Source organism: Vitis riparia, chromosome 17 (genome assembly GCF_004353265.1).
Source record: "Vitis riparia cultivar Riparia Gloire de Montpellier isolate 1030 chromosome 17, EGFV_Vit.rip_1.0, whole genome shotgun sequence".
In the NCBI taxonomy this organism is placed as follows: domain Eukaryota; kingdom Viridiplantae; phylum Streptophyta; class Magnoliopsida; order Vitales; family Vitaceae; genus Vitis; species Vitis riparia.
The window spans coordinates 17,680,759-17,691,243 of record NC_048447.1 but is presented as its reverse complement, the minus strand read 5'-3'; the positions used below and the strand labels follow the sequence as shown (position 1 = coordinate 17,691,243).

Here is a 10,485-nt window from a genome sequence, read left to right as displayed (position 1 = left end):
ATTAATCAGAATGCAGTGCAGCCAAATCACAGAAGCTCCTCGATTTTCACAAATGGGCAGCCCGAGAACTCGATCAAATGGCCACGAAAGGCTGCCCGTAATCAAACGGGCAAGGATTTGCAGATCTTTCTAGAACTCTCCACGTGTCAACACCTAACCCTCACTCTCTTTCTAAACCCTTCTCTTATCTTCTACTCCTCTTACTTGCGGGTCTTCGTTCCTGAATTCTAGGTTTAGGGTTTTTCTCTCAAACTCTCACACCTCTGGGACCCTAAATTTCTAGGGTTGGGGTCAGGGCTTTGTGTTCAGTCTTCGGATTCGAATCGTTAAACCCTAGGAAAATGGCTTCATCGACGGCTCAGATTCACGGTCTTGGAACTACTGGGTTCGCCTCATCGTCAGCGAAGCCAAAGCGTACATCATCTAGAACGGTGTTCTTTGGGCAGAGATTGAGCCCTAGTACAGCGTCTTTTGGTCTACCGAAGACCGCGTTCTTGAAGCTGAAAAGGAACTCGAGACGAGACTACTCGACGGGACCTGTTCGTGTGGTAAATGAGAAAGTGGTGGGAATTGATCTTGGCACCACGAACTCGGCGGTGGCGGCTATGGAGGGAGGGAAGCCGACGATAGTGACGAATGCCGAGGGGCAGCGAACAACGCCGTCGGTGGTGGCTTACACCAAGAACGGCGATAGGCTTGTTGGTCAGATTGCTAAAAGGCAGGCCGTGGTTAATCCCGAGAACACCTTCTTCTCCGTGAAGCGATTCATTGGGAGGAAAATGTCGGAGGTCGATGAAGAATCCAAGCAGGTGTCGTATCGGGTGGTAAGAGATGAAAATGGGAATGTCAAACTCGAGTGCCCAGCGATCGGGAAGCAGTTCGCGGCCGAAGAAATTTCGGCCCAGGTAATGAGTTTCTTTGGTTTGTTGCAGTTGAATTATATAATTCTTTTGGTTGCAGACATATGTAAATATAATTGGTACATATTTGATGTTATTTGTGTGTGAGGGTATTTGGGGGCATTTTGAAATAAAAAAAAGGACGAGAAACTAAAGGGAAGATTTGTTTTTAACTGAATGCTAATCCAAAATGTTATATCTATATTGATTACCTGGGAGAATTAACGGAAATTCAGATTGAGTTCATGGCTGTATTCCAGCAATTAGTTGCCTGTTGCCAACAATATCTTGAATTGGACACTGTTTTTATTTCTGATGCGTTTATTGCGTTACGTTTAATGAGAAACAATAATTGATGAAAGAACGAGACAATTTCAAATTACATTGAAGTTTCTTTTGCTCAACAAATCCCAAGGAGCACAAATTCCTTCCACCCCCTTCCCCCCGCCCTCTAAAAAAAGAGTGAAAATTTTGACATCTATAACTAGTTGTTGTGTTGTAAGATTCTTGATTCTCTTCGTGCCTCCACATTTTTAGTGATTGAAAAGTTTGGCTGATTATACAATGTTTTTCATTTTGAGTTAGCTAATAATTGGTCTCTGTTTCGTATTAGGTACTAAGAAAGCTTGTTGATGATGCCTCAAAGTTTCTGAATGATAAAGTCACAAAAGCTGTGGTCACAGTGCCTGCGTACTTCAATGACTCCCAGAGGACAGCAACAAAGGATGCTGGTCGCATTGCTGGATTAGAAGTTCTTAGGATCATCAATGAACCTACTGCTGCTTCACTGGCATATGGGTTTGAAAAGAAAAACAATGAAACCATTCTGGTATTTGACCTTGGGGGTGGTACTTTTGATGTCTCAGGTACCAAGATTGTTTTAGAACTCATTTTAGATTCTAAACTTGCCATTATGAGTTTGACATGTTTCATAATCCTTTCCATTTCTCAACCTTTTACTATTTGGAATCCCTTTGCTATTTTTTTGCAGTTGATGATCATGCATTGTGGCACTTCTTCCCTAGGCAATATGTGGCACTGTTGTCTGACTATATTGTTGTCTTCATTTTACTATTTTATACTGTTTTTTGTAATTATACACGATCATAAATGCATGTACATATTGATGGGCAATGTGCATGCATCATTAGTTCACAATGTTGCATTCCCACATGCATCTTCCTCCTTTTAAGATCGGTGTTAAACATAGCATGTATTTAATCAGCAAATGGCAGAAAACAGAGTTGGAATGTGGTGACATGTTTGGCTTCTTTTTCATTTTAATTTGTAGGAAAATGCTTTATGATGACAGAAGCCAATGGCATTATGCTTGCTGGTGAAAGATGATTGAAGCTTTGCATTTAATCTTATTTCTTTTCTTTTTTTTCCCCTCTAGTTCTCGAGGTTGGCGACGGAGTGTTCGAGGTGCTTTCCACTTCAGGAGATACACATTTGGGTGGTGACGACTTTGACAAGGTTAAGAATATTTGAATAGCCTGCAATGAACAATGTTATGTCACATTTTGTCTTCTTTAATTCTCTCTCTTTCTCTCTATCCACATCTAATATTAGGTTTTGATTAGTTAGAGCAAATCATTTATCATTTGTCTTACCATTCAAACAGAGAGTTGTGGATTGGTTGGCTGCAAGTTTTAAGAAAGATGAGGGTATAGATCTTCTCAAGGACAAACAAGCTCTTCAGCGTCTAACAGAGACAGCTGAGAAGGCAAAAATGGAGCTATCATCCTTGACACAGACAAATATTAGGTATGTTGATTGTCTGTCTACTGCCTATTGATGATAAAACTCTTTCTCATACCTATTTTAACTGATAGAAATGTCTGTTTTTCCAGCTTGCCGTTCATTACTGCCACTGCAGATGGACCCAAACACATCGAGACTACCCTTACAAGGGCCAAATTTGAGGAATTATGTTCTGACTTACTTGATAGGTAAAGAATTTTGTTCCAACCATGCTTCTCACTAGCTGCTTCATGTTATTAAACTGGTTGGTGCTATACAATTAGTGGTTGTTTACTCCAGGCACAAAACTTGAAGTTGTTATTTTCCTTGTGGTCCTTACACTGTTGTGACTGTGTTGGTTTTAAAGTTTTATGTCTCATGTCAGAGAATTATTTTTTCAGGCTTAAAACACCAGTTGAAAATTCTTTGAGGGATGCAAAACTGTCCTTCAAAGATCTTGATGAGGTGATCCTTGTTGGTGGATCAACACGTATCCCTGCTGTCCAGGAGCTTGTAAAGAAACTGACAGGAAAGGACCCCAATGTCACAGTCAATCCGGATGAAGTTGTCGCCCTAGGGGCTGCTGTGCAGGTTGTTGTTTTGCAGGGAGCATTTCTCTGTAGTCTGCATGTTGCTCTGTGACTTTCATTGGCATCATCTTTTGAGGTGGTCCTTGTGAAGTTCATGCTGAATGACTGTGTTGTAAATGTAGTTTTTGGGTAGTTTCTGGAGAAATGGTATGATGTACAGAACCTCACTGTGAACTAATCGTCTATGTGTTTTCCGGTTGATGCTGTGCAGGCTGGTGTTTTGGCTGGAGATGTCAGTGACATTGTGCTCTTGGATGTGTCACCATTGTCTCTGGGTCTAGAGACATTGGGTGGTGTAATGACAAAAATCATCCCAAGAAACACAACATTGCCCACCTCCAAATCAGAGGTGTTCTCAACAGCAGCAGATGGACAGACAAGTGTTGAGATCAATGTACTTCAAGGTGAGAGAGAGTTTGTAAGAGACAATAAGTCTCTAGGCAGCTTCCGACTGGATGGTATCCCTCCTGCACCGCGGGGAGTTCCTCAGATTGAAGTCAAATTTGACATTGATGCCAACGGCATTCTTTCTGTCACTGCTATTGACAAAGGCACAGGGAAGAAACAAGACATCACCATTACAGGTGCTAGCACCTTGCCCACTGATGAGGTATGTTTTCCTAGATACTCAACTGCCAGAACAACTCATGCTTTGGCTTAGAGTGAATTGCTTCACACACCAACCACCACCCCCTAACCCCTTTTGTTTGGTAACATCAAGCAAAAGCTATGAGCCCATTACTTGTTTGCTTAGGGTTTCTTGGGGAGTCAACATAGTTCTTACTCAACTTCTAATTTGCACCTATAATGGGACAGCTCTGACAGAAAATGTGTTGTGGGAAATATGCAGGTGGAGAGGATGGTTAGCGAAGCAGAGAGGTTTGCAAAGGAGGACAAGGAGAAGAGAGATGCCATAGATACAAAGAATCAAGCTGATTCTGTGGTCTACCAGACAGAAAAACAGCTGAAGGAGCTGGGAGATAAGGTTCCTGCCCAAGTTAAAGAGAAGGTTGAGGCAAAACTTGGGGAGCTGAAGGATGCAATCTCAGGAGGGTCTACCCAGGTCATGAAGGATGCCATGGCTGCCCTGAACCAGGAAGTTATGCAGCTGGGTCAGTCCCTTTATAACCAGCCAGATGCTCCTGGTGCCGGACCTGCACCTGGAAGTGAGGCTGGGCCATCAGAGTCATCAGGAAAGGGACCGGATGGTGATGTGATTGATGCAGATTTCACTGACAGCAAGTGAGTTATAAAGGGAAAGCAAAATTGTTATTGATCTCACAAACTTTTTTTTCCTTTTTTATTGGAAATGTGCATAAGAAATGATTTGTTGGGGACTCGATTTAGTGTTGGGGCTACATTTCCTGTCATTTTTGTTCTGTGGGTTATGAGAAAGTTATTTTATTAGAAAAAGAGAGGATTAAACTGTCTTAAAGATGCCCACGATAGTGAAATCTTTGGGTGGTCAACCCGTGCGCTCTGTTTGAACCATAATGCTAGAATGATTGAATGGGGTTTCCCATGAGAATATGCATTTTCATTTTTCCATTTATGGTTGATTATGTGTCCTTTTTTTTTGGATTCCATATTCTAATGTGGGATTGGTTTTAATTAGTCGTATTCTTAAATTTGTTGGTCACACCAATTGTCTCTTGACAGAGGATCTTCCTTCACAGTGGTATTGGATGAGAATCTCAATATTTCTTGCTACAGATGTGATAGAGCTGTTTGTTTTGTTCTGATGCAGAAAAGGGATTTTTAGAGTACTGATGGGTAATAAGATTGGCTTGAATCACTAATGTATGTATGCTTTCTAAGCTCAGTTAATTGAGGAGCTTAGTTGGTGTAAGCTTGAAAAGAGTTCAAACAGGAATGATTGGATTGAGCTGCCTTTGTTTAATCATTACGAGGATCACCAGCCCACTCACAAACACCAAATCACATCAACTGTTAAACTGCTCAGTCATAATAGCTGCACAGAAAATCTCTCTGCTCCCCTTCCTACAGGTATAATTTTTTGTGACACGATTTATACTAAAAATATATAAACAATTATCAAATTCGATCTTTGAAGTGATTTTAATTTAAGGATGGTGACTACGTGTTCTTAAAATGATCGAGAATAAAGAAATTCAACGAATAGACTTCTAATTTAAAACTGGCGTCACTTAGAAACATGGAACGCAGTCTGACGAAAGCTTGACGTTGGGAAGATTCTTTGAAAATTATGCGTCTTCTTTTGATTTGCCCAAAAATGGGGAAGTGACCCCCCATCCTCTGCAAATTTTCTTCTGATGACAAACTGTTCTCAAATGGATGCCAAGCGCTTCCAGTTCTCAATCATCGTCTTCTCCATTGCCTTCCCCACATGTTGCAGCGATGATCAGCAATTCATGGACTGCAGTGCAAGTGCGGACACATAAAAAACATTGGCTATCCTTTCTGGGGACATGATCGACCAGAGTTCTGAGGCCGTCAAGGGTTCGAGCTTGAGTGCCAAGATGATCTTTACCCTGTTATAGATACTGGCTCTTTGGAATTCCGCATTCTTGATATCAATCCGTCCAGTCATATGATGAAGATTGCAAGAATGGATTTCTGGGGTGAGTCTTGTCCTAAAAATTTCACCACCACTACCACCACTCTCAATCACAGTTTGTCCGATTATGCTGATACCAATAGGGTGGTCTAATCTGATTCTTCTTTTTAGTTAGTGTGCTTTTATTTGGATGAGTTTCTACTTCTGGTACTAAGAACTTAACTCTTAACATAATAAACACAAATGGAAGTCTAAATCTTAAACTACAACATATCATAATAAAATTGGGTAAGTCTACTGCATTGCAATTGAACACTCCTATTTTTCGATTCTATGATAACTCACTTCTAATTCATTTGGGTGCATTAAGTTTAATTCTAGCATCTTCCTCATCAAACGACTTCCATCACCCCCCCAGATGCATCTGAATTTTCCCCCACCTCTTCTCTTCTCAGTTTTCATCTTCTTCTTCTCCCATCACTTCCCAAAATCTGTGTCTGCCGACCATGTTCAATTCTCAAACTTCAACCCTTCATTCCAATGCGGTGGACTGGACAAAATCGAGTACCCTTTCTGGCTAGATGGCCACCAGCCCCATTACTGTGGGCTTCCGGGGATCAGGCTGCATTGCCAGAATGGCGAGGTCACCATTGGGATCATGCACCGTAAGTACAACGTCGAAGTCCTAAAGATTGGTACAATCAATAATGGGTCGAAAGGGGCTTGTCCTCATCCCAACGCAACCATTGACCCATTTTTCATGAGCTACACTTCAAAGGTTGAGAACGCCACCTTCTTATTCGATTGTTAGCTGTATGAAGATCATCCGGATCTTACGAGTTCACCTGTGAGATGGATGACCTTCAGCGTCCGTCCTACTTTGTTGTAAACATATCTCTGTCAAATGAGCTTGGAAGCAAATGTGGGGAGAGAGTTGTCATCCCTGTTTTGGGGACTGCTGCTCAAGCCCTTCTGAATCATTCATTAGATGTGGATGGACTTTGAAGAGAAGGGTTTGAGGTTGAATGGGAAGTAGAGGAGGAAGAAGAATGCGGAGAATGTGTTGAATCTGGAGGTGGATGTGGATAGGATTGGAACTTGAACATACCTATTTGTTATTGCCGGGACAAACCTCACTCAACAAGCTGTCCAGATCAAGATTCAAGTATGTATCCTCCTTCCCATGATTTCTATGTCAATTTCTTCTTTCTTGGTGCGTTGGAATGTGATTAGGTAAGTTAGAATTTGGGGACGGCTGATTTAAGTTCAGATATTTGAGTTGATTTTCCATATAAACTTAAAGAATCCTTTGTTCACAGCATTTGAATTTAGACCAGGTTTTGGTTCTATGCAAATTATCCTCTTTTTATCCATATAATTTGCTTTTGTTGAAATTTTATTAAATTAAGCCTCCATTTTATTTTATTCTTCTCTCAAAATTCTCTATTTTTTCATTGTCTTTTTTTAAGGAATAAACAAATCTTTGTTGTTTTCCTTTTTCTTACCCTTGTGGAATTTGAACTCGTATTCATTTTTTTTTTCTATTGAAATCTTTGATCAACAATAGAATATGATCCATTTTACATGATATCTAAGAGATTCCTTGGTTTGGGTCATAAAACCAATGTCATTAGATCATTATCAAAATGATTGCAATCTTTTTATGTCTGTGAGGATCTCATCAAAGTGCATTCTCTCGATTTTTAAGTTCTATAGTTTTATATTTAGCTTTTAAATTTTTGCATATATTTAATATACATATTTATTTTTAGAATTTGATAAACGCAAAATTATATATCTATAATAATAATAATAATAATAATAATAATAATAATAATAATAATAATAATAATATATTGTAAAACAAGGACAAATACAATGCAAATCAAAGTAGTAGAGATAAAATATATCTTACTTTGATAATAAGATATAATAGGAAAGAAGAAATCAGAGAAGAAAGTTGAGAAAGTTGAGAAAATGAAAAACAGAGAGAATGAAAGAAAATAAGAAATTTCTTTCTTACTTAGGGATGCATATTATAGGGGATGGGAAGCCATTTTATAGGCTTTCCAAATGACTTCCATTAATATTTCCATTAATGAGTATTAATGAAAGTCATAAATAATACTTAATTAACATTTATTATAATTAATGTGGTGACATTCATTATTTTAGTTATAACACTCCCCTTTGGATGTCCACCACATTGAAAAATATGCCTCATTAAAACCTTGCTAGTAAAAAACCTTATGGGAAAAATCTAGCGAAGGAAAAAGAGTACAATATTCTTATAATTCATTAAATTGCTTTTAGTATGTTAGGATTGTTTCATTAAAAACCTTGCCAGTAAAACCCAGTAGGACAAAACCTGGTCGAAGGGAAAAAGAGTACAGTACACTAACACCCTTTTACATGCATACTCCCCCTCATGTCGATATCCTTGAGTTGATGTATTCCAATTCTGTGTATTAACTTCTTGAATGTTGCGGTTGACAATGATTTTGTGAATACATCTGCTATATTATCACTTGAGCGTATTTGTTGCATATCAATTTCACCACTCTTCTGGAGTTCATGTGTATAAAAGAATTTTGGTGAAATTTGTTTAGTTATATCTCCTTTAATATAACCCCATGTTATCTGTGCAATGCATGCAACATTATCTTCAAATAATATTATGTCACTTTTGATAGAGGAGAGTCCACATGATTCCCGAATATGCTAGATCATAAATCTTAACCATATACATTCACGACTTGCTTCAAGAATTGCTAGTATTTCTAAATGATTTGATGATGTGGCCACCATTGTTTGTTTGATAGATCTCCATGAAATAGCAGTACCATTGCAATTAAACACATACCTTATTTGTGACCTACCTTTATGTGGATCTGAAAGATATCCTGCATTTGCATATCCAAGAAATTTTTGTTGCTTTGATTCCCTTGAGTAAAATAAACCCATATCAGTAGTTCCATGAAGATAACGCAATATATGTTTGATACCATTCCAATGTCTTCGAGTTGGAGCGGAACTGTATCTTGCTAATAAATTGACAGAAAAAGCAATGTCTGGACGTGTACAATTGGCAAGATACATTAGTGCACAAATAACACTAAGATATAGTACTTCAGGACCAAGTAATTCTTCATTTTTTTCACAAGGACGAAATGAGTCATTTTTCATATCAAGTGATCGGACAACCATAGTAGAACTTAAATGATGCGCTTTATCCATATAAAAATGCTTCAAAACTTTCTTAATGTATGTTGATTGATGTACTAAAACTCCATTTGGAAAATGCTTGATCTGCAGGCCGAGACAAAATTTTGTTTTTCCAAGATCTTTCATCTCAAATTCTTTTTTCAAGTAATTTATTGTTCTTGTGAGCTCTTCAGGATTTTCAATAAGATTTAAGTCATCATCATACACTGCAATAATTGCAAATCCGATTTCTGATTTCTTAATGAAGATGCATGGACATATAGGGTTATTCACATATACCCTTCTTTTAGCAAGTATTCGCTAAGGCGATTGTACCACATGCGTCCAGATTGCTTTAATCCATACAAGGATTATTGTAACTTGATTGAGTACATGCTACGAGGCTTTGTACTATTTGCTTCAGGCAATTTAAATCCTTCAGGGATTTTCATGTATATATCATTATCCATGGATCTGTATAAATATGTTGTAATAACATCCATGAGACGCATATCTAGTTCTTCTGAGACTGCCAAATTAATTAAGAAACGAAATGTGATTGAGTCCATGATGGGAGAATATGTTTCCTCGTAGTCAATACCAGGTCTCTACGAGAAACCTTGTGCTACTAATTGCGCTTTATATCTTATGATCTCATTATTTTCATTGCGCTTTCGTACAAATACCCATTTGTACCCAACAGGCTTTACATCTTTAGGTGTTTGGACTACAGGTCCAAAAACTTTTCGTTTTGTTAATGAGTTTAACTCTGCCTGTATAACTTCTTTCCATTTTGGCCAATCATTTTTATGTTGACATTCTTTCACATTTTGTGGTTCAAGATCTTCATCATTTCTTATGATATCGGAGGCCACTTGGAAAGCGAAAATATTGTTAATAACAATATTATTTCCATCCCATTTTTCTCCTATGTGTACATAACTTACTGAGATCTCACAATTTTCAGGTACTTGTACCTCTTTAGGGGTTTCTCGTTCAATATGTGTCTCTTCAGGGACTTTTTGTTCAACATGTGCCTCTTCAAGGGTGATCTCTCGGATTTTGTTGTTTGTTGGATCAAAACAAAATTTATAACTTAATTCACTATTCTATAGCAATTTGTACCCGATCAAAAAGTGGTTTTAGTACAAACTATTGTAGTATAGTGATATTTAGGTATCGTCTACAAGGATGAATTATTCTCGGTAATTAAGGCTTGAATGAGATGATAAGAATTGATTGTGATCAAGTGAAATTGACTTGAAATTGCATGATAAAATTCGAAAATAACAATGTATTCAAATTGAGAGGAAAATGAAGTGTAAAAGAGAAGAAAGTTAATAAGATGTGAGATTCTCGGAGTTAGGATTTTTTAGAAAACAATTTCCATGGTGAATAGATGTTGAGATCTAATTTTCATCAAGTTATATTGAAAACCTAAATTTTCATCTAAACCGATTTTTGATTTAGCTTTAGGTCCAGATCTAATTTCTCTTCAAATTAGATAATT

At 38.0% G+C, this 10,485-nt stretch overlaps 1 protein-coding gene across 1 annotated transcript; it reads left to right on the top strand.

The window, feature by feature from the left end:
• Positions 1–203: 203 nt before the first annotated feature.
• On the top strand, positions 204–4,784 carry LOC117904492 (stromal 70 kDa heat shock-related protein, chloroplastic). Its single transcript, XM_034817120.1, has 8 exons — positions 204–905; positions 1,513–1,765; positions 2,296–2,375; positions 2,524–2,666; positions 2,753–2,851; positions 3,044–3,233; positions 3,444–3,842; positions 4,083–4,784. Exons 1-8 carry the CDS (start codon positions 342–344, stop codon positions 4,476–4,478), a joined length of 2,124 nt encoding a protein of 707 aa, XP_034673011.1. The 5' UTR covers positions 204–341; the 3' UTR covers positions 4,479–4,784.
• The last annotated feature ends 5,701 nt before the right edge of the window (positions 4,785–10,485 follow it).